This window comes from Pteropus alecto, unplaced genomic scaffold, assembly GCF_000325575.1.
Source record: "Pteropus alecto unplaced genomic scaffold, ASM32557v1 scaffold50, whole genome shotgun sequence".
In the NCBI taxonomy this organism is placed as follows: domain Eukaryota; kingdom Metazoa; phylum Chordata; class Mammalia; order Chiroptera; family Pteropodidae; genus Pteropus; species Pteropus alecto.
In genome coordinates, this window is record NW_006431918.1 from 13,439,443 (window position 1) to 13,464,019 (window position 24,577).

At 40.8% G+C, this 24,577-nt stretch overlaps 1 protein-coding gene across 5 annotated transcripts; it reads left to right on the top strand.

Annotated features, from left to right (window-relative positions):
• The first annotated feature begins 3,276 nt into the window (after window positions 1–3,276).
• On the top strand, window positions 3,277–23,447 carry FDFT1 (farnesyl-diphosphate farnesyltransferase 1). Of its 5 annotated transcripts, none has more exons than XM_025042966.1 (8): window positions 3,277–3,550; window positions 10,039–10,136; window positions 11,052–11,127; window positions 14,101–14,229; window positions 15,588–15,779; window positions 19,757–19,933; window positions 21,721–21,873; window positions 22,841–23,447. In XM_025042966.1, exons 1-8 carry the CDS (start codon window positions 3,452–3,454, stop codon window positions 23,063–23,065), a joined length of 1,149 nt encoding a protein of 382 aa, XP_024898734.1. In that variant the 5' UTR covers window positions 3,277–3,451; the 3' UTR covers window positions 23,066–23,447. The 5 variants fall into 5 exon arrangements, with proteins under 5 accessions (XP_024898734.1, XP_006906366.1, XP_006906365.1 ...); XM_006906304.3 differs by having other exon boundaries at window positions 3,278–3,550; window positions 11,052–11,235; window positions 22,841–23,253; XM_006906303.3 differs by lacking the exon at window positions 3,277–3,550 and having other exon boundaries at window positions 9,678–10,136; window positions 11,052–11,235.
• Window positions 23,448–24,577: the final 1,130 nt, after the last annotated feature.

Below are 24,577 nucleotides of genomic sequence, written 5' to 3' on the forward strand. Positions count from 1 at the left end.
GAAGGCCAAGAAGGCGAAGGAAAATCCTTATTCTTTAGATTTTTTTGAGTTTTTGTTTGTTTTGTTTTGTTTTTACAGACATCAAAAGATTCAAGCAGTGTAAAAGTTTGTAGAATGTAATATAGAAGAAGAATCCTCACGCCTACTCTTTCTGCTCAGGAGCTGACGTATAATTTCTCTGACATCAGTGACTTGAATAAAGTTTGCAAAATGGGAAGAATAATAGCATCTAGCAGTTGGGTTATGAGGGTTATTGTCGGCACCATCAGAGCTCCACGGACTGGGTTCTGGGTGGAAGAAATGGTGAAGTGGAAACGGTGACAACTAGCAGAAATGACAGCTACCACGTGGCTCTCACAAGAAGTTTCAAGTTCATTCTGAAAGGAGGAAAGGAAGGGATAGCATAAGTGAGAGAATGAGTGAAATGAGTAATAGTGGTACTGAAATGGAAGGGGTGGGGACTCGAACAGTGAGAATTACTCCACTTGTCCATGTGTCTGATGGGTTTAAGGAGAGGATATTGCTTGACAGAATTGTAGGTGGGATGCAGAAAGGGTGAGTCTGGGCTTCTCTTAGAAGTTAAGAGAGGCACGATAGTTGTACTCTACAGATGCTAGGAGAAAGATTTATCTCCTGAGCTTGAGTTTCCAGATAATTGACATTTTGAAAAATTTGGAATTTAATGTTAGACTTCAGAGGCCTTAGCTATTCCATAAATATTTCTTAAATGCTGGGTTTGGGAATACAAGGGTAAACAAAACAAGAAAAATCTCACACTAATAGGAGGCTGGCTTTTTACAATAGAGTGCTAAAAGTGTTTCAGTAGGTTGTAGGAACAGTGCTTTGCGAAGTGGGGAGGATAAACAAATGTTCCAGCACTGCCCAGCACAGTCCACATTTCAAGAAGTGTTACTCAACAAAAGTAGGTAGAGACTTGTTATGTGGCAAACACTTTGCCAAGTGTTATGCTTGGATATATCTCCTACCTTAAGGAGCTCATGGTGAAGTAAAGAGTCAAATGAGATAATTAGCATACAGAAAGTTCAGGATGAGAGTAACTACTGGACATGATTGGAGTACTGAGGTTTGTGGAAATAAAGACGACTGAAACAAATGAGGTGGTTTATTCAGAGCTTGCTGTAACAAAGGCATCAGCCACTGTTGTACTTGGCAGACACTCAGAGGCAGGCAGGGGAGTGGGAAAGTTTTACAGTGAAAAAAAGAGTCATCAGGTGTGCTGAGATTGGAGGAGGTTGGGGTGCAGAGGAAGCTGGAAGCAGGCTAAGCAGGGTGTCTTATGTGGTTGGTTTGGGGAGCAAATTTGGCCGCCTGTGGTTGGTCCTGCATTGGGAGCGAAAAGGCAGGGGTGCAAAATACAGAAAAGCCACTGATCAAGTACTGACTGTTCCAGGCTAATTGCTGAACAGGTTGTGGGTCAGAGTTCTACTTAAAATGGTCTCTGATCATTGTCCGTTTTACATGCAGCCTCTGGTTGAGCACCCAGGATAGACTGTACAACCTGGATTAGGTTCCAACTGTTTCTAATAAGTAGCAGCATCATCGCCTCAAGCATATCTGTCTCTTCTTCTGGACTGGAAGCTCTTTGGGGTGGAACCTTAACTTGTCTTTATTTCCAGTGTTTGCCATATTGTCGGTGTTCAGTGGATATTTGTTGAATCTAAAGAACAGATAAAGGAAAGGCTGGGGAAACTTCAGAAAAGCATTCTCAAAGCAGTCGATTGTACCTGAGCTATAATGAGGTCATGGAGGTAACTCTGAAAAGCAAGGAAACATGTGAATACTGGTGCCTAGCTTGTTTGGGAACTGGAAGTGCTACCAGGTCAAAGGTATCAGCTGGATCAGGGTGTGAAAGTAGGAGAATAACTGGGTAGGAGGCTGAAAGAGAAAAAAGGCCATGTAGGTGCTAAATGATGATGGAGGTTTTATTGTATGCCAGAGTCCTTTATTTTATCTTGAAAGGCGTTTCCTTTGAGGAATTTAAAATCCTTGCCAAAGATTGTTGGCAAGAGAGTGACATAATCAAGTATACATTTTAGTAAATTGCTCTAGATGCCACATGGGGATGGTTGTAGAGAGATGGAAAATTGGCCTCAAAATAGTTTGGGAGAGAAGATGGGGCTTAAACCAAGGTGGAACGGAGAGGAGAGATTAAGACGAGAGATGTTTGTTTCTTGGACTCTGTAGGATTTGATGATTTTGAAGGGGTGGATGTAAGGAGAGACACGAGTCAGGGATGATGTCTGGCTTTTATAATTGGCAACTGGGAAGCTGTTAATGCCATTCACAGGAGAAGCAGGCTCAATAGGAGAGTAAAACCGAGAGATTCGATCTGACAGATTTTAAAAGGATAGCTGGTTGCTGTTAAAATAGATTGGGGAATGGAGTGGAGTGGAGGCTGCAGTAGCAAATAGTTTTCCAGGGCTCGTGAGAGACCTAGGATGGTGGTATAAATTTCCATATCACCGTTATATATGTCGTGGGAACGCTCGAAGTCCTTTTTTGGAACTAAGTGGGTACTTTTAAGAGGGTAGTTGAAACTCCAAAAGAGTGATTGAAATCGCTCAGAGAGGTGAACTCGCTTTGCGAGTAGTGAAGCCCAACAAACGAGGGGAGTGTTACAGGTAGGCGGGGTGCATTTAAACAAAGAACAGTGTTCTACTGTGATATTTCCACGGAATACCCAGGTATTCCATGGGGCTGCATGTGGTGTGAGAGGCAGCTGAACGGTGCTGTGCTGGGTATGTGCCACGGGTGAGCTGGCCAAGCTTTTGCGTGCTATTGGCAGTAAAGATCGGACAACTTGGTAATGTGCCCACCCGCCTTTTAAATGTTAGCCCGGTGCGACCACGAACGGAGCACGTCATGGAGGAGCTTATCTGGCCAGCAGGACAAACAAAAATAAACACGTGGACAGCTTATCGACAAAAATCATAGCGGACTCTTGCCCGCTGTGCCAACCTCTGCCCGGATCTCACCGAACACCCAGGCTAGAGCATGACTTCACTTACACGAGCTTGGGCAGGTCAGTTTTGTGCCTCCAGCCACACAAAGAACAAGCTGAGGAAAACAAAGGCCCGCTCCCCGTAGGAGCACCAATCTCGCTCGCTTGCCTCTTTTTCACCTTCCAATCAGCTGCTAGGGGGTCGTCACGCCAGACTCATCCTGCAGCCAATTGGCCTGTGTCGACCGTGCGAGCAGTCTGGCCAATCAGCGTTTGTCAGTCCACCCACCAATAGCTCACCGGATGCGGCGCAAGAGCCGAGTCCTGTTGAGATGGGCAGGAAGTAGGTGGGCGTCGCCGCTCTGGGCCCACCTCGGTTCTCACTTTACCCGTAGCGCAGCCTCTACGTAATCCGTTTTTAAGTGGGGGCTGGCGCTAGTCCGAGGTATTCCCTAGGTTACTACCGTGGCCCGATCGCTTACGGCCAGCATGGAGTTCGTGAAGTGTTTGGGGCACCCCGAGGAGTTCTACAACCTATTGCGCTTCCAGATGGGGGGCTGGTATAAGGTGATACCCAAGATGGACCAGGTGAGCCAAGCATCCCTGCCAGGTCGGAGACTGTGCGCGCGGCAGCGCGGCGGGCGCCCTTCGGGCCCGGTGCGGAGGGCCCAAAATCGGGAGCAAGGGACGCGGCGAGCGGGTACCAAACGCCTCAGACTCCCTCCTTCCCTCCGGGAGCAGACCCGCGCCCGGTCAGCCAGCCCCACTCGCCCAGCCCGGTTCATTCTCCTTAACCCAGCGCCGGGCCCAGCTGGCTTGGCTCCCTAGGCAGGCCCCCCTCCTCCCTCAAGTTGTCTTACTGCTTAAGATGTTCCTGCTCTGTCAAGACATTGGTTTTCAGGTAGTTTTGCTTAATGTTTCGTTCTTTCCGTGAGCACTGACGTTTACTTATGTTCTAATACGCGGTTTCCAAAACAGATTATATGGGCAGTATAAGTGGGCGAGGACCTTTGAGAGGATTGTGAACAAAATTAACTATGTAAACATTATCATGCGAATACCTTTTCTAGAATGAAACCTGACTCATCCAGTTTTCTGTTACGCCATCTCCTCCAGAAGCTTACTTCAATTTTCTGCAGTCTGATCAATCTCTTTTTCCTCAGTTTTTTTTAAACACGTATTTACTCTAACAGCTTCTTCTGTATGTCTGTGGATTAGCTACATTTTTGGCTTCTTGAAGACCAGACCTGGTTTTATTTGTTCATTTTTCATCTGCCTCATTCCAGTACCCTTTGTTAAATGAAAGTTATTTATTTCAACAAGGTATTTATTTCAACAAGAAAATTATTCCTTTCAGCAGAATTAATGAGTTGTATTAAAAGTTTTAAATTCTATTTCCCGGTGGATATATCACAGTCGAACACTGTTCTTTGTTTAAATGTACCCTTTATCCGTGTCCTTTATTAAAACACTTTAGTTTTCCATCAGAAAAAAATTTTTCCCTTTGTCTTGTAACTCAGAATCCTCCTCATCCTTCAAGATCTAGCTTCAGTATCACCTCTATTGACTATTCAGCAGACATTTATTAAATACCCATTCTGTTCTAGGCATTATAGTGGGTGCAGCATGGCCAGATGGCATGTAAAAACAAATAAGACACTTAAAGAGCTCACCATCTTGTCAGGTTAATAAAATGTAAAATTGTCCATAGAAAATTTAGGTAGGCACCACACCATCACGAGATGCCTTTTCATGTCACCTGTGAAGGTCCCTCAACTATTTTCTTTAACACTGTTTTACTTTATCTCAGTCTCATAGTCTTGTATTGTGGTTGTGTATTGGTTTCATCTTCCCCAAGTCCCTTTCAGATTTAAGATTCTATATTTGAAACAATTTGAAAATAATCTTGTTTGATGTACCTTCAGTGAATGAATGAACTAAAGGTGGGTACACTACTCTCAAGAAACATATAGCTTTTTAAACAAGATAAATGTAAGTAAATACCAGATTATAATAAATGCCATAAGGAAATTCACAGATGAGCAATATCACTTACGGCCAAGAAAGGAGATTAATCTTTTGAGGAATGCCTGAAGGAAATACAGCTTTAAATTGTTCTTGCACCTTGCTCAAAGGAAATTAGTTTAATTAGAGCTTATTACTAAAAGTTCTTGGAGCTTTCCTGAAGTTATTTGCAAATATTTTTGCTATTGTATATTTGAGCATTTGGGGGAAGGAGAATGGTGTCCACTATTATCAGATTCTTCCAGAGATCTGTGACAAAACAGGTAGTCACTTTACAATCCAGGTTGCACGGTCTTCTTGAAGGCCTCCTGTAAGTCACTACCTCTGGAGACAGCCTACCTACTCCATCCCCTGACAGTTCTGGTTTTTAGGCAGTGTTACTTTATAGTGAGCTGAACTTTGTTCTCTTGCTGGAGCCAGGGAATCTAATCCTTGTTTTGTAATACAGCATTTGAAGTGTTTTAAGAAAACTCATATTCTCTCTAAGAATATTGATATAGAAGCCAAATGTTCTGTATTCTTGCATTTGTTATGTGTTGCTCTTTCCAGATCATTTACCAACTTGGTCTCTCTTCCTTTAAAGTCTATTGTTCAAAATTGAACAGTACTTCTGGTCATTTCAAGACTTTAAATTCCTTTCTTACGGATGTTGTATTTCTAGTTAACATAGGTTAAGATTGCTTTAACTTTAAAAAATGTATTTTATTTAAAATATTTCAAATAAATAGAAAAATACTGAAAATACTATAACAAACCATTTTGTGTCTATCTCTAAAATTAACTATATATATTAAGTTTTAGCTATATTTGCTTCTTTTTTGTTCTTGTTAAGAAATAATATGTCCAGATACAAATAAAAGTCCTTTTTCATCTCCCCCGCCCCCACGTCAGTGTTCTTTTTTTTTTTTTTAAGGCAGTCTTATCACAGAATTGTGGTCAGTCAAGATCCCTCATTGTACTTGTTCAGGACCTAGTCTTCCATCTTGATGGTACCTTGCCGAAAGGCTTTTTAAAGCTAAGTTTTTACCATTTAGATAAAGGGTGTCATAATAATGGCTAATATTTATTGAGCTATTGCTGTGTGCCAAGAACTATTTTAAACACCTTACATCTATTATTTAAACCTTCCGGTAACCCTGTGAAGAAGCTGCTATAATTTTTCCTGTTTTATAGATGAAGAACAGGCACAGAGAAGTTACTTAATTGCCTGAGGTCCAACAGCTATTGTGTGGTGGAGGCTGTCTTTGACCTTGGCAGTCTGAATCCACAGCTCACTCTCTTAACTCCACCATTCTGCTTATCATTAAGGCAATAGACCACCACATTAAGCAGAGGATTGTCCAGATTCAACTTTAGGAGAGGTGGGAAGTTCTGGTCTAGGCCAGCTTGGTTGATTACTACTGGGTTTGTTCAGCTGACCAGATGGTATGGGCTTGACAATCTGATGGTTAGCAGGCTGTAGGCTGCAGTGTGAAGGGGTGACCAGGACATAATGTGTCTCATCATCTAGCAGGAGCCTGGAAGAGCACACACCCCAGTATGCACACACTTTTCAAGCCTCTGCTTGAGTTACGTTTGCTACTGTCTTGTTGGCTAGAAAAAGTCACAAAGGAAGCCCAGATTCAAGTAGGTGGAGAAAGATCCTATCTCCTGATGGAAGGAGCCACAAACTTTTGTGGCCATTTTGTAACTAGTCAATCTTGATAACAATCCTAAAGAAATGTTCCTATTATCACTGCCATTTTATAGATTAGGAACTGGTGGCATCGGGTAATTAAATAACTTTGGTGAGGTCACACAGCTCCCAAGCAGTGGTTCCAAGATGCCATTCCAGGCTTGTCTGAAAACCTCCATGCTTTAGTTTGAAGACCACCTGGGTAAAGAGCATAAGCTTTGACTAGTCCTAGACAGTGGATCAGATGCCAGCACTGTCACATGTGCTCCCAACACATAACAGGCACTCTGATTCCATTCCCTTCTTCAATTCTCAATTCTGTGTATTAGCTACCTTCCTACCTACCTATTCTACACACACACCCCACCGCCACCCCTTCCTTCCTTCCTTCATTCAACAAACATGTGACAGCCCAGATTCTGTTTTAGGTGCTGGAGATACAACAGTGAACAAGGTAGATGAAGATCTTGCTTTTATGAACCTTATATTCTAGTGGAAGAGAGAGTATATTTCAACAGCTATCTCAAACATGATATTTCAGGTATAGTTAAGTACTACAAAGAAAAATAATAGGGCAAGGGTTCTGGGCATCTGAATCAGGGAACACAATTTATAGGGTTGGGTCCAGAGACTTGACTTCTCTGCCTCTCATTTTTCTTTCTATAAAATGAGTCCGTTGGAAAAACTGGTGTCATTGATTACCTTCTAGAGGAATGGGGGGAATGGGTGGTCTTGATAAGGGGATAGGAGAAAGACTTTTCACAGTATCAAAACTCAAAAGTAAAAAACTTTTGAGTTTTTTAAAAAGTGAGAGATTATTCCAACTCTTCTAGCTCTAAGATTTGATGAAGATACAATATTATTTGTTTTGCCAGTTGCAGTTTTTCTGAGCCCTTTTTAACTCCCATGAGCCACGCTTGAGTGGATCTCTAATTAGAGGAAACAGGAAAATCCATTTCCCCTCACTTGACATTATCTTAGTTTCTCTCGTAAGTAACAAAGAAGCTGGGGAAAATATATACACTTAGCAGATCTTGAGGGCCTAATATTTCTGTCACAAAAGTATTTAGCTGTAGGAATTCAGAGTTTGGTAAACTTGATTTATACTGAATTTTTAGAAGCATATCAGTAAGTCTAGGGGCATACTGCCACCTGCAAGTTGTGACATCACTGAGGGCACTTAATGGGAAAGCAGGCGTCTTATAATGATGTAATTCTGGCTTCTGTCATTTCTAAATCCTGACTTAACTAACTAGCTGAATAACTTTTGTTAACAACCTTTGTGCAACAGTTTGTTCACCTGTAAAATAGATACCAGCTCAGTTGTTTAACTACTATTTCCAAATTCCAAAATGATCTGAAAACCAGTTTTTTCATAAGTTGGGCTCAAGACCATATGGCAGCAAAAAATTTACTTTGAATTGAAGTGATCCTGCTTGGTATATTCAAATGTTATGCTGAAGAAATGTTAAAACCAGTTATGGGATGTTGCTCCATAGTGACTGGGGCTATCTATATATTTTATTGCTTGTTTTCTAAAACACAAAAATATCTGAATTCTACTATACATCTGGCCATGAAGATTTCAGGTTGATTGTAGGTCTGTAGTAACTTCCTTAAAGGGTATTTTGAGGATTTAAGAGGTACAGCAGGTTAAGTCAGTAATGTTTGTATTGTGCTTGGCAAGTAAGTAGCTGCCCAGTAAGTGGCAGTTACTAATCTTGTTATATAAATTCAGTTCCAAAGTTTGTGGGTTTTTCCCCCTTCTGAGGGAATCTGTATTACTTAAAGTCTTAATGGAAAGCCATGGGGAGGGTTGGTAGCTGTTCACTTGCAGAACTGTCTTTCAGCTTGAGACAAGTCCCAGGAGTTCAGTCTTGTTTCTAGCCACTGCACATTCTTCCTTTACATGCCCTTCATCCCTCTTTGCGCTCACCTGAGAGTTCTTGAAAGTGTGTAGCATCTTAGCAGTGGAAAACATCAGGATGCTCTAGGGACAGGCTGCAGGAGGTTTAGCTCCTGCAGCCTCAGCTTATGGGAATCAAGCAGTGGAAATTTTTAGTGAGTAGTGTTTTCCATAGTGTGTTTAATAGCTATAGCTTCCTGTATCTTGGTAAGTTGAGGAAATTTATTGTTACAGGGTGAGATACTGAAACAAATAGGTGACTGGAAAAAGAATGATGGGGGAAGGAGATAAGGAAGTGATTTATTGACCTTGATCACTTTTAAGAGTGAAAGAGGTGTGTTGGAAAAGAGAGGGTAGTGTTCTTTAAGAGTGTTGCTTTTCAGAACCCGTGTGACTGCACTATTGTGTGTATTGCAACTCAGGGAGATATCAGCCCCCAAACCATCAGTTGTAGCTGAGGATTAAAACATCTGGCAATGCAAAAAGGAATCATTGTGGCCTGATAACAGCAGTTTATGCGAAGAGCTGGCATGGAGCTCAGTAAATAGCTCTTATTGTTTCTTTTATTTTACTGTGAAGTCTTGCCTTCACATTTTGAGAGGAAAGGAGTTGGTGAATCTTTTTTAAATGTTCTGAATGTGTTAATTTATTCATCAAACCTTCACTGAGTATTTTTATATGCCAGACACTACTAATGATTTTCTTAATTTGTGGTGCTCAGTATATGCTAATTTTTATTAATAATTTTTTATTGAACATGGCAGTAAAATTCTCATGTTTTTCTTTTTCTTTTTTTTTTTAAGCTTTGTTATTTTGACTAAATAGTATGCATCCATGGTAGAAAATTTAGGGATCTTGACTAAAGTTTGGTCAAGGAGAGATGCTGTCACGGGGAGGAAAAGCAAGCTTCTCAAAAGTGGACTGGTTTCTGCTAGCATCCTGTGGGTTCGGGGAGAAGGGGAAGACGGAGAGGAAGGGGCTGAGTGGCTAAGGAGTTGCAAGCCGGGAGTATGGGGCGGGGCCAACCGTGGAGGCGGGGCAACCTCTGGGTCGGCGGCGGGCCTCATGGGTGGAGTGGGCGGGTCCGGTGGACAGCCAGCCCCAAGCCTATTGGGGTGGCGGGAGAGCCGCCCCACCCCTCGGTGGGCGCTTCCCAGCTCCGCTTGGGTCGGGAGGAAAAACTGCGCTGGCCTCGCTTTTCTCATGGCCGCAGCCGCCTGCGGCATCAAGGCCATGTCCCTCTTCAAGCGGACCTTGGTGCTGAGCCCCACCGCTGCGCCCAGGGTCACGAGCACTGGCATCTCCCCGCGAGGCTGCTCACTGCCTCCCGCCACCTGGCCCTCCAAGGACTGGCCGCGGGGAGAGGGCGTCTGCCGTAGGCTGTGGAGCCCGACGGCTGCCGGCCATTTGCCCCAATCCCACTCTTGCTCCTCTACGTCTCCCACCTCCGCGTGTCTTCTCTGCCCTCAGGATTCGCTCAGCAGCAGCTTGAAAACTTGTTACAAGTATCTGCGTCAGACTAGTCGCAGTTTCGCAGCTGTTATCCAGGCGCTGGATGGGGAAATGCGGTAAGTGTCAGAGGCAGTTCCTTTGACGTAGGAGACGAAAGCTTTTTTCTAGAGGACTTTGAGTCATTTGAAGCTGTTTGACATAGCTCCTAACCGTTGGGTCTCTGTGCCTTCGTGGCTTAAGCAGAACATGCTCTACTCGAGTGAAGGGAATGTTTCTTGTTGAAACGCCTATGTATTTACTTTAGATTGCCCTTCCAGGCACCTCACCATCTAATAGTGCCCTGGCAGGCCCAGCTCTTTCAGGGAGGGGACGGAGGGGGGTGTTTAACCTTTTTTGCCCTTCCAGGCACCTCACCACCAAATAGTGCCCTGGCAGGCCCAGCACTTTTATGGAGGAGGGGACGGGGGGGGGTGTTTAACCTTTTTTAGTCCTGGCAGCCGAACCTGCCTTTGAACAGGTCGTGCATTTTTCTTGGCTTCCCTGATGCTCCTTTGCGTTTCTAGTATACTGGGTTAATTTTTTCCAGATCGCCTCTGTGCAGATTACATAAATCCATGAATTTAGACCAGTTGCCTTTATGCGTGGTAGTATTTATATGGAGAAGTTGGGTCTTTTGACTTTTTTATCTGCAAGTATTCCATCTAAACACTTGGTCTGTTGGCCTTTGTACAGTTGTTCTACATTAGTTAAATGTAACTCATTCTGGGAGTAGTAGTGCCATCCAAGTGATACGTTTTTTTTTTTTTTAATTTCTTTTTTTATAATTTAACTACAGAAGTTCATTGCTCCCATCCAAGAAAAGAAAACTAAGATGTCTCAAGTATAAAAGGCTTTGGATGTTCTTTCATAGTTCTGCAGAGTTAAAGGTATAAGAGGGTTTAGAAAACTGTCTAGCATACATAAGAAGCTATTTTAAAATAAATATCTTGGAAGTTTGTTCCAATATATTAATAGTTCTTTCTTTTTTACAGCAATGCAGTATGCATATTTTATCTGGTTCTCCGAGCTCTGGACACTCTGGAAGATGACATGACCATCAATCTAGAAGTAAAGGTCCCAATGTTACAAAACTTTCACTCTTACCTTTATGAACCCAACTGGTGCTTCATGGAGAGCAAAGAGAGGGATCGACAAGTGCTGGAGGATTTCCCAACGGTAGTGGAATTACAGATCTCTTCTGCATAGGGTTGTGCTTATAATTGATGTAATGTCAGCCAGCGTACATACCTGTAGAGAACAATAAAACAAGCAGTCTGAGGGCAGCATACTATAACGGGATGGTTAAGATTCTGAAGCCAGACTGCCTGTGTTGGAATCCCAACTCTCCCAGTTATTAACTGGTACTTAAGTAGCCTGTTTGTGCCTCATTTTTTTAACCTATAAAATAAGAGGCAATAATAGTGCCTACCTCATAGTATTGCTATGAGGGTTAAAAGAATTAATATAGATAAATCTCTTAGAATGACATTAGCTACTATTATTAGTAGTATGTGTTTGGAAGTCCAGTGTTTATTCCTGTGGAAAGATGCATTCAAGTTCCAGTGTCTTAAAAGATAGATTCTCAGTCTAGCTCAACAAAACCTATTGCCTACATAATGCAGCCTCAGTATGTAGCACTGCTGCCTTCTTGGGTGCTCTAAGCCTGGTAATGTGGACATATTGCTCATGATGAGTAGCAGCTATGGTGTAGGGAGCAAGCAGCTGTGGTGAAGACTGAGATGCAGGATGAGCATCTGCCGCTTCCAGCTCTCTGATTCTTTCCAGCCGTGTGTGATTCTGGACAAGTTCTTTAATTGCTTGATGCCTCAGTTTCCTCATTTGTAAAGTTAGCTATGAGGATTGAATAAGTTTACATGTAAAAAGTATAATAGTGCCTGCTGCATACTAAATATTCTAGAAATATTAGGTATTCAGTCCATTTCTTGGAGTAAAGTGGATTATTAAATTAAAATCTCGAGCTTTAGAAAATCCTACAAGTTTATGTGATACATGGGACCGGGTCCTGCTTTTTTGGAACTTGCATGTCTTATCACAAATAAGTGATTTAGCCAAGTCTCATGTTATCTAATAGACCAAAGAAGCTCTTCTTTTTATATACAGTTGCCAGGATTTGGAGGAAGAATAGTCCTTATTGTGGCTCTTCCTATTGAAACAAATCTATATTCCTCAGTGGAGAGGGGAGGAATCCACCCATTGCAAAAGACTGAGAAGGACTCCTTTGGAGCAAGGGCCATTTCAGATCACTGAGATTACATCTTAAATGTCAAAGCCAAAAATCAGTACAAACCAAAAAAATCTATGAAGAATAATCAGGTGGAGTCAATACAGTATACAACACAAAAGAAGAAAGAAAAAGAATCTGTGAAAAAAATTGGTGAGGAATTAAGGCTCACGTTTTTGTCCATTATGCTGGTGGACTCACCCTGGTACCCTTCCTTCATGTACTTGGAGTGATCAGAGAGTACCCCAAGGACCTAGAAATCTGTAGTTGTGGATCAGAATCACCTGGAGGGATAAGAAAAAGCCCTCCTGGCTCACTTTATTTGGCAGAGCTTGTTGTTATTCATAGGGAATGTGTTAAATGGGGCGCCAAGTGTGGAGCAAGTTAGCAATGCCCTCTCCCCCTCTCAGATTTCTGGAAAAACAGAGCTCTTCATTGCCTCTTTTTCCTGGATATTTTTGTTTTCATTTTTTGAATTGTATAATTATGTAATGAGTACCAAAGAGTTGTTGAAGGGAGGGATGGTTTAAATTCAGCTGTGAGGTGTTTATTTTGGAGTGTTTGTTTTTAAGAGCCCAGGCTGCTGCTCCTCCCCCATCTCACTGGCCTTTCCTCTCTTATAAATAGAACTGACTTAGCTAAGGATGTATTGAAAGAACAGGGTCTTAGGAAGATTCAGGGATTCAAATAACCTTTGGTAAAGTTGCTCATTTGTTTTAGTCCACAATAGGAATTACCCTGGCTTTGCCCTGAAACAGCTGTTCTGGAAAGAACTGTGTTCTGGAGATACAGGGTTGATTTTACGGATTTTTGGGTTTAACAGTTGATGTTTAGTACTGTAATCCTAAAGTTTCTTAGGCTCTGTTTCTTTTTAGTGCCCTGCAACCAGCTGGTTTTCCCTTGGGTCCTTAAATTAGGTGTTACTCGAGGAACCTTTTCTAACCTTTCTGTAAACAGACTAAGTATTTCTCACACTTCTGATGCTTAACAAAGTCTGTTCACTGTTTTTAGTATCGTAATATTTTATAGCATTTTATATAAGCAGTTTCATGATGTGTTTATATTGTATTTTGAAAACCTATAAATACTTTGAACTTAAGATACTTGTGCAGAAGCAATGAATTTTAAAGGCATCAGTAGTACTTTCCTACATTAGAGCTTGGGCTATGAAAAAAATGTTGAGTATCAGTCCTCAGAATGAGCTAACTATAGGTGTTTAAGGGGTTAAAAAAGTGTAGCTTTATAGTGCAGGAGACACTATAGCTTCGTGATACAAATTTGGGAACAGATGATAGAAAATGTCTGATCTCCTTGCTAGAATATAAACTCTACAGACGCAGGAGTTTCTGATTATTTCTGGCTGTCTTTCTCAGTGCCTAGACAATGCTTGTTACACAGGAAGTGCTTGATACCTTGGTATGAATGAATCTTCACTTAACGAGGTTTGTCTAAAATGAGGCCTTCTAACTAAAGTTCTTAGACTTATGCCGTTTTATGTTGGTGCATCTCATTTATTATATATCAGAAAGATGAGTGTATAGGGAGACTGAATCTTCTTTTGAGTCTAGAAACTAGCATTTTAGGCCCTTCTATTTTAATATTTATAAAATTTTCTGGATTTATTGTCAATATATAGAAAACTAGTATAACCTAGATGTTGGGTTTATAGATGAATCATTTGAGAGTCTTAGTTAATAAGTTATACTTTTGCTTTGCTTTATGATTTGTAGGTACCATGTTGGTTCCTAGTATAAATACATATTTCATATTTTCTGTTTTCTTTATGATCTCCATTTCAGATCTCCTTTGAGTTTAGAAATCTGGCCGAGAAATATCAAACAGTGATTGCTGACATTTGCCGAAAAATGGGATGTGGGATGGCGGAGTTTTTGGTTAAGCAAGTGACATCTGAACAGGAATGGGACCAGGTTAGTGTTCCTATAAAACAGTGTGTGGTGCATAAGACAGGGCCAGCAGGACTCATTGTGAAATTCAGAATAAAGAGAAAATTGTCCCCCAGATCCAGGATTTCTGCTTTTACAACCCTTTTGTTTAGCTTGAATGTCTCATCATAAATACTTAATAAGGGCTTATGGTTTGATACTTGAAATAATTGATGCTCTAGAGAGTTTGCCATTAAGTTAGGCCAAAGTAGATAGAAATTATCCCAGAGGTACAGACATTAAGCTTATAGAAGTCTCTCTGACTTGTGAAATTTTAGGTAAATGGTTAAATTACTTCAGGTAATAGATAACAATTTTCATATTTTAAAATGTTTTTTGTTATTTTCGTCTTTTCTATGACCAAGTGTGTGTATACATACCTTAGTATCTGAGTCATTTCAGTTCCATCTTAGCACAAGATGAACTTTAAACTGTTATGTGTCCATTTCCTTAGAAATAAAAGTAGTTCATGAAAATCCACAGGTATTAACTTTGGATTATGGATGTATTATACTAAGAGGTAAGCATCTCTCTAATACCTTACTTCTTCCTTTCCCATCATCTCCTTACAGAAATAAGACAACACGAGATATTCTAAGTTTCTTGACATCCCCCACCCCCACAATTCATTTGTTGGTTATAAACAAATATGTGTGGGGCTGAGCAAGGGGAGACCTGACATGGGTGAGGCTGTCTTCCTCAGGAGACATAATATCTGGAAGGGCTATGAGAGCAGATGAAGTGGCAAATAAAATTGCAGTGGCTTTTTTTTTGGCCAGTTTATTCCTGACCAGCAGCTATAAAGGATATAGACCAAGTTAGGAGTTAGGGAACTGGGAGAGAGTGCTTATCTAGACAAGCGACCTAATTGACTATAAAGACTAAACTAACTAATAGAATGCAGGGTGGTGGGGTGGGGCTTGCCCATTTTCCATAGGAATGGCATTTGTAAGACTTATTATCCCAGTAGAAGCAACTGGCATTTTAAACATCTAAACTATGTATGTATTTTGTATCTTTAACAGTGTGTAGGTTAGTATATCAAGAGCAAGCTACTTCATATTCATTTAGTGAGTACAGGTCCAAGGCCTGGCCTCTTAATTTTTCAAGCTTCAGAACTCAATAGCAACATCGTTGGAACTGCTCCTGGGTTGATGCTCCCCCAAGTGAGCATGTATGTGATTGCTGCTAGAATATCAGTTTATGAATTTAAATTTAAAGATAAAACTGGCCAAGAACCAGCACTGGTTATCTGTATAATAACTTCCTTTTCTGCTGTGTAGGTCTATCAGGAAACCATTTTAGTAAAAGTTTTCTTATTGAACTACTTCAATCTTTTACAGTACTGTCACTATGTTGCTGGGCTGGTAGGCATTGGCCTTTCCCGACTGTTCTCAGCCTCAGAGTTAGAAGACCCCTTAGTTGGTGAAGACACAGAGCGTGCCAACTCTATGGGCCTGTTTCTGCAGAAAACAAACATCATTCGTGATTATCTGGAAGATCAGCAAGAAGGAAGAGAGTTTTGGCCTCAAGAGGTAACAAATTCAGGGGATTTGGGGAAAATTAATTTTAAACACTTTCTGAAAACCATTAAATCTTTTTGGTTGCAAGTGATGGAAATGTAAACCAAACTACCTTCGGCAACATAAAAAGTATATATAAAGTAGGTTAAGATTTAGTTTGCTTCCTGTAGGTAGACTGGCTGAAACCAGGGGTTCAGATTCTGTAATCAGTCTTTGTGTTCTTTCTTTCTCTCTTTTGACAGGCATTCTCCAAGTGGTAGATATAATAACCCATGACTCACAACCTACTAGTTTAACAAAAATGTCCTTAGGAAGGTTTGATTGGTATGGCTTGGTTCCTATTGCCATCCTTTATAACCAATTACTGTAGCCAGAGGGCTGAGTACTCTGACCAGGCTTGGATTATGTCTGCCCAATGCACATAGAATGGATTCCCCCAAGGAAGAAAGATTAAAAGAAAGAAGAGGGAAAGGATGCTAGATAGGCAAAAACTACAGATGTTCATTTTAAGAGATAAGAGTTGATCTTTGACAATTAAAAAGCAGATAGGGGAAGAAAAGGTTTTGACATTGATTTTCTTCAGAAAGAAAGCTAGAAAATCTTATGACTATCTGCTGATTTTATTCCAGCATTTACCTTTTTCTTTCCATAAAATGGTTTCCTAAAACAAAGTGCTTTCTAAAGTGAAAAAAGGCAGGTGGCAAAGTGGGAAAATATTGGTAAATTATACTGCAGATAAAAGGTTAATCTTTAAAGAAAAACTACTAAAAAATAAGAAAGACCAAGTGCCCTGTAGAAAAATGGATAAAGTGATAAAAACAGATAGCATCACAGAAAGATGCAGATGATCCTTAAACATCTGAAAAGATGATCAGTCTTATTCTTAAGAAAAATTCACATTAGAAGTACCCTGAGCTCAGAAGCATAGTTTTTCAAGCTTCCCAGGTGACTAATGTATAGCCAGGGATGACAAACAGCTCTTGACCAGCCCTCCTTTGACACCATGGCTCCAAGAAGGGAAAAGGGGCCTGTCTGAGGACCCCCAGTGAGTTAGTGGCCACCCTGCGAGAGAAGCCCGTGTCTCCTGGGTCCCAGCCCAGTGGCTGCCTAGCATACCACACTGCCTCAGATGAGCACATCACCCAAGTGCGGTTCACGGGTACTACCAGTTCTGCTGTCTGTGCACATTTCACCTCCCTCTTCTGTAAAATGGAAGCACAGAAAGAACTACAGTTGACCCTTGAACATGGGCTTGGACTGCACAGTTTTGGTTATACGCAGATTTTTTTCCATACGTGTACGGTCAGGTCAGCCCTCTATATCCCTGGGTTTCGCATCCATGAATCCAACCGACATTGTTTTCAGTCTGTGGTTGGGAATCTGGATGTGGAGGGCCAACTGTATGCCATGTTCTGCACCATTTTACATAAGGAACTTGAGCATCCGCAGATCTTGGTATCTGTGGGGGTCTAGGGACCAATCCCCCACAATAACAAGGGACGACTAGTTAAGTTTGGGGGGAGCTAAAAGTACATGTGAATTTTTTATGCTTGTATTTATATCTAAATTGTCAGATCTGCTAGCCATTATCTACTATAATATCACCCTTTCTCTACTTATTTAGTCTTAGTTTTATGCTTACCACCCATCTTTATGTTGGCGTCTCTAGTCATTTTGGTTTTCTGAGGCTCGTGCTCTGGTGGACAGGAAGACCCATCAGAACAATAATTCTCTGTGTTTATACATACTGGTAATAGTTTGTCTGTGTCCTTTATATTTGAAAGTCAGTCTGGATTAAAATTTTCTGTTCACAGTTTTAAGTATCTTAAATGTGTTACTCCATTTCCTTTTGCTTTAAAGACTGGCTGTTGAGAATTTAATGATAATTTTCTTTCTTTATTTCTTTTTTTTTTTTTTTTTAATAGACTTTTAAGTTTTAGACCAGGTGTAGATTTATACCCCTTGCCCAATTTCCTCTATTATTAACATCTTATAATAGTACGATTTATATGTTATAATTAATGACCCGATATGATGCATTATATTAACTAAAGTCCGTGGTTTATTTGGATGGCCTTACTTTTTCTCTAATAAGTTATGAGTTCTTTTTCTTTACCTTGGTGGTCTCCGTCCAGATCCATTATCCTTAGAGATGCCAGATGGTGCTGTCTTGCTTCTGTCATCCTTTCTGCAATTTTTAGCTGGAATTTTGAATTTTGCAAAGATGGTGGTGGTGGCAGCAGCAGCTTAGTTTTGGGATTTTCCCAGATTTTCACAAAAGTTATAAAACAACTTGTCCAAAAAAAAAAAAGCTAAACAAACAGACTCCGTCCAGATCCATTATCCTTAGAGATGCCAGATGGTGCTGTCTTGCTTCTGTCATCCTTTCTGCAATTTTTAGCTGGAATTTTGAATTTTGCAAAGATGGTGGTGGTGGCAGCAGCAGCTTAGTTTTGGGATTTTCCCAGATTTTCACAAAAGTTATAAAACAACTTGTCCAAAAAAAAAAAAGCTAAACAAACAGACTCAGAATCCAGGCCATTGGTAACGTACAAAAGCACTAAGTGACACAACAGCCCCAGGAGCTCCAAAACAAAAGTGGAGGCAGACAAAACACATACACCACAAACAAAACCTGTCTGCTGCCAGAGCCTGCACAGGGGAAAGCAAGGATTGGCTATGGAGTATGTAACAGACCTGAAAATGAGAGGCCAACAGGTTTTCACTGGACAGCTGGATGGGCTCCTTTGAGAAGAGCATGTGACATAGGGAGAGGTTTTCCTTTCCCAGTAGTGGGTGAGCAGAGGGGCCATGGCAAAGCCTGGAGGAGCTAGAGTGGACTATCCCCCTTTGAATAAGAAAGGATCTTTGTGAATAAGAACAATGTACACAGTAAACTCTTAGCTGCTGTCAGAATTCTCTTCCCAGGAGTGGGTCCCACATTGTGGAGTGAAATAAAAATTGAGCAGAATAGACCTAAATGACATCAACCAAAATTTAGACAATGAGATGATTTGAACACTAACTAGATATTTTGTATTCAGTGTTTATTGTTAATTTTTACGTGTAATATGTGTACAAGAAAGGTTCCATAATGAAGTATTTGTAGAGAAATTGATGTATCAGGGCTTTAATTTCAAATAACCCCAGGGCTGGAGTGGGGGGACATAGATGGAACAAGATTGGCCAAATGTCAATAATTGTTGAAGCTGGAAGATAGATACATAGGGGTTTATTCTGCAGAACCTGTTTTCTCCAGGTTCTGCAGAACAGTCTAGTACCATCAATCTCAGTGGGTTTAGGTACATTTAAGAATGGTAACAAATTTGATTCTCCATAGAATTTCCTAGTGTTTTTAGGCCTAATCATTTATTTTGGGGAGTATATAAAGTTATAATAAATGTCATTCTTTAGGAAGCTTAATAATTACCCAAGAATAAAAGTAAGTTATTTGCTTCAGAGAATCCTCTAAATAATATTGTTAAAAATTATCAAACGAATCCCACTGTTGGAGTTGAGGATGTTATTTCACTTTCAAGTTGCTAAGATCCAGGGTGGTAATGTTCTTGGTATACACCCAGCTCATTTTCTCCAGATTTGCATGTTCAGCAGCATTTTTATCAGAATTAGGAATGTGATCTTAATCATTAACTGGAGACCTGGCACTCTTGAGAATGTTTAGCTTGCAGTACTGTTGTAGCTGATTTTGTACATATCTGGTTAACAGGAGGCCCTTTTAGTATGAGGTCATCAAAGTATTGCTTAGTCCATGCCGTATTAATTGTACTCTTAGGTTGTGATTAGACCCTGACTTGTCATAAATAGCCACTGATTGGACCTTAAAATGGACTTGCTCTTGGTCATAGATAAGTCAGCAGCTAAGAGTTTACTGTGTACATTGTTCTTATTCACAAAGATCCTTTCTTATTCAAAGGGGGATAGTCCACTCTAGGCACATCGTGACTTGTTTTTTAATCTTGTCTGTCTAGATTTGGAGCAAGTATGTTAAGAAGTTGAGTGATTTTACTAAGCCAGAGAATATTGACTTAGCTGTGCAGTGTCTGAATGAACTTATAACCAGTGCACTACACCACATCCCAGATGTCATCACCTACCTATCCAGACTTAGAAACCAAAGTGTGTTTAACTTCTGCGCTATTCCACAGGTATGGAATAGGGCTGGTCTTGTTTTATATGGGAGGCAGAGGCTAAAGGGAGTCGTGTAGTGGGGTGGGTAGAATGTATTTTGATGTGCAATATTCAGGAATATGGTCACTTAAAAAGTGGCTCTAGTTATTTTCTTTTGCTGGGGGGCAGGCAGCGTTTCACAATACCTCCCCTTTGACTTACAACCTCCACACTCAGCTAAGCCTCAAGGTTAAGTCTGCTCCTTTCCAGAACCTTCCACAACTTTTTTTTTTTTCCATTAAATATTGTAAGCTAGTTAGTTAAATTTTTATCCTTACAGTTAAATCTAGGGATCTGGCCTAGATTTATGGGGACTGCTGAGTAAAACGTAGGTGAAGCTATTATCATTAAAAAGTCTTAATTAGGCACCTAATATTTGTTCTCCTTTTCCTAGACTCAGGCTAACAGAACCTGATTTTATGTTCCTAGCCCCTTACTACTCTAGGAGCTTACAATTTTTAAAATGCCTTTATCAGGTATTTCAGTTTGTAACTCAACTAAGTGAAGAAAGTCATAGGATTTAACTGATTAGGAAACTTGGTTTGATCTTGTTCTAATGACCAATCTTTAAAAAAAAATTTTTCAGTTACAGTTGACATACAGTAATATATTAGTTTCAGGTGTACAACATTTATATAATTTATGAGGTGATCACCCCGATAAGTCTGGTATGCATCTGACACCATGTAGTTATTACAGTATTATTGACTATATTCCCTATGCTGTACTTTACATTCTCGTGACTATTTTTAATACTGGCAATCCAATAAGGGGAGAATATCCAAAATATATAAGGAACTTATATAACTTAACACCAAAAAAACAATCCAATTTAAAAATGGCATAAGGCCTGAACAGACATTTCTCCAAAGAGGACATAAAGGTGGCCAATAGACATATGAAAAGATGCTCAACATCACTAATCATCAGGAAAAAACAAACTAATAGCACAATGAGATAGCACCTCACACCTATCAGAAAGGCTATCAATAAATCAATAAATGAGTGTTGATGAGGCTGTGGAAAAAAGGGAACCCTTGTGCAATGTTGGTGGGATTGCAAATTGGTGCAGCCACAATGGAAAACAGTATGGAGGATCCTCAAAAAATTAAAAATAGAACTTACCATATGACTCAGCAGTTCTACTTCTGGGTATTTATATGAAAAAATCTAATGGCCAGTCTTGAATGGTTGTTGGAACTAAGATCTGTAGGCCTGACCTGGGTTTTTGTTTATCCTAGAAATAATTTACCTTTGAGCATGGGAAACTAGAACTACTGCCCTTTTGTTCCCCCCACCTCCATGCTAATTTTTTAATGTATAATGATTATGTTCACTGTAGGAAAAATAGGGGAGAAAAACATTTAATTCAATTCTAATAGAAAATTCTTATTGGGTATTTTTTGAGATATATTTTTCAGATATAACAACTCATTGCTTTAGCATGGAAAATGTTGCATTGGTTTGTTGTTTCCTAATAAAAAAGAGTTTTCATGGCTAAACTATAGAATCAAGACTGCAAAGACCCCTTGATTATTCTGCGTTGAGAAAGGGAGGAGTGGGAAATGTAAAAATCTAGATATGCTTTCTTCATGGGTCTTTTTTCTTGGTTGGTTACATCTTAGCTCTTTGGGAGCTCTTTCTCATTCTACAGAAGGTTTTCTTACTGTTTTGTGATGATGGTTGCTTATAGCGCTGTTTACTAACGATTTTTTTCATGAAATGAAATGAATTAGTGTTTTTTCCTTTTCCTTATTATCCGTAGGTAATGGCCATTGCTACTTTGGCTGCCTGTTATAATAATCAGCAGGTGTTCAAAGGAGTAGTGAAGATTCGAAAAGGACAAGCGGTAACCCTAATGATGGATGCCACCAACATGCCAGCTGTCAAAGCTATAATACACCAGTATATAGAAGAGGTAGGTTTTCATTGAACTACTTGGATAATGTGTAGGTATTTTTATGATTTAGATAATGTCACTTAAACATCTCAGGTTTGGATATTAGATGATTCTAACAACTCACTGTGTCATGGTACAAAGACATAAATTGGTAGCCTTTATTAGGAAAAAGTATGCTCACAAGGAGCTGATTGTGCAGAGTTGCACAGGATCCTGGTAAGAGGCGATAAATGAAGCAAGGCTTTATTTAGGATGGAGCTTCTAAGTATAAACATATTTTTTGAGCTAGGAGATGATTTTAGAGCCCACTGAAGTTATCAAGTAGAGGTTTTGGATTTCTTTGGTGCCAAGGTGGAGAACAGATCATGGATTTTACGAGTCAAGCATAGAGGCAGGAGCTCAATTAGGAGGCTGGTGTAGCTTAGGTGAGAGGCGTGGAGGGCAGTAATTGGAGGCATGAAGAGGACAGGGTTCAGCAAATATTTCAGAGGTTTGTGGAGGGGATAGGTGCAGAGGTGCAGGGAGGACTCTCGGATGACTCTCAGGTACCCTGCTTCTGTTCTTGCCTTTCTTCATCTAGGCTGTGGCCCGTGCCACAGATTCGGTCTTGTTTTCCGAAGCCGCATCTGCCAGTCTTTCCAGTATTGCCCCTCCTCCATATTACTCTACTTCAGCCTCAAAACTGCTGATGTTACTGAGTGCCTACTATGTGCCTGGCTCTGGGAGGTGTTGGGATGGAAGATCAGTGAGAACCAGTAGCTCCCAGCACAGCATACGCTCAGGCCTCCCTGCTTGCTCCATAGGACGGGCTTTCGGATTACAGAGGGCCTAAGTTGATATCCTACCTTTAGTTGAGTTTCCTCATTGGCAAAATGGGCATAAAATCCCTACCTGTTTAGAGTGCTTGTAACATGTCGACAAAGAGGATGTCCTATAAAGTTCCTAGGACTCAATAAGTAGCACTTACTATTTTTTCCTTTAATAGATTTATCATAGAATCCCCGACTCAGACTCATCTTCCGATAAAACAAGGCAGATCATCTCCACAATCAGGACACAGAAGCTTCCCAGTTGTCAGCTGATCTCTGAGCGAAGCCACTACTCCCCCATTTACCTGTCGTTTGTCATGCTCTTGGCTGCCCTGAGCTGGCAGTATCTGAGCACTCTGTCCCAGGCCACAGAAGACTATGTTCAAACTGGAGAACACTGATTTGGAATGGCCCGGAAGCTGAAGCTCACCATTATGTGGACCGACCTATTTTTCAAGGATGAATATTGGCTTCACCTTTTTTTTCTCTCCTGCTTTAATCCTAAAAGAACTCTGTGGGCTTGGATTTTGAGAAACTGTGACATGCAGCTGAGAAGAAGATAATAAAGGCAGATGATACCTCCCCCTCAGGATCTGGTCCTTGAAGGTGGTGCTCGCTTCTGCACATGGTGACCCACGGCAGAGCATGCAAGTTAGGGGAAATGGCTGCATGTGGGACTGCTGAGAAGTCTTATTTAGTGTAAATCCTGGCTAGAATTATAATTAAACATATTTAATTTGAAGCAACCTTTGAATACCTATCCTAGTAGAAACATGAAGTGAATTTTTTTCTGTACGGTTCCTGTTTTTCTCATTCTGTTGTCAGTTGATTTGAATGTGAATGTTTATAGCTCTAGGTAATTTTTCTGTGTTTCTTAAGAATGTAGACTGTCTTCTATACATGAAGGCTAGGAATTAACTTCTGGGTATTATTTCCTCATTTAAAGAGAGTCTGGCTTTCAGAAAGAAACAGCAGGATTGCCTTGGCCTCGTTGGAGGAGATAGGTCTCCAGTTAAAGGCTGATGTTTTTAGAGATTTTATAATAACAAATTGAGTTCCTCAGCATTTGTCAAGAGCAGCACACTTGACAGCCTGGGTGACCATGGCGGATAACTCAAACATGGACCTAGATTTTGAAAGACATACGGCCATCTGCCGCCACCATGAAGCCAGCCAGAGCAGTACCAAGAAAGGGATACAGCTGCCTGGCTCCTGCATGACTGCTGGCTGGAAAAAGAGAGAGGGACAGCGCTGTCTCACTGCTCCAGCTTGTAGCCTGCGTTAACTCTGCCAGCCTTCTCCGCTTTTGGCTAATTCTCTTGGCTGCATTCAGTTTTCAATTCAGCGTGTGTGTTTGTTTGTTTTAATTGCCAGTTTATATACTGAAGTCTCAAGAAAGGCAAACTGTTTTCGGGTGATTGGCTAGAAGCTGAAAGGCACTCAGCCTGATCTTCCTGGCGCTGTTCTGCCGTCTTCCTCCTGTACAGCTGAGGTTTGTGACGCACTCTCGCCCACAGACTAAGATCTCAGCGTGAACAAGGGAGGACGTGGCCCCTCCCTAGGGGTGTCTGAAAAAGACCCCCAGGCTGAAAATCGCTGTCATAGGTCATTCAAGTGCTTTCTAGAAGCCATTAGTGCTCTCGGTGTATATATAGTATACTGTCTACTCCTTTATGTACTGACTTACTGAATTTGTTTTTTTTCCAGCAATAATGTTGGATTTATATTGTTAAGCACATACCCACACTGATTTTCCTCCCATGACCGTCACCGCCATCTGACACAGTTGGCTTAGTTTTGGTTCATGGAGGCTCAGTCCTGGACAAACTAAAGTGATTTGCCACATACCATACAGCTATGAGCCAGACTCCAGTAATTTTCCAAGTAGTTTAAACATCAGAATTTGGTTTGAG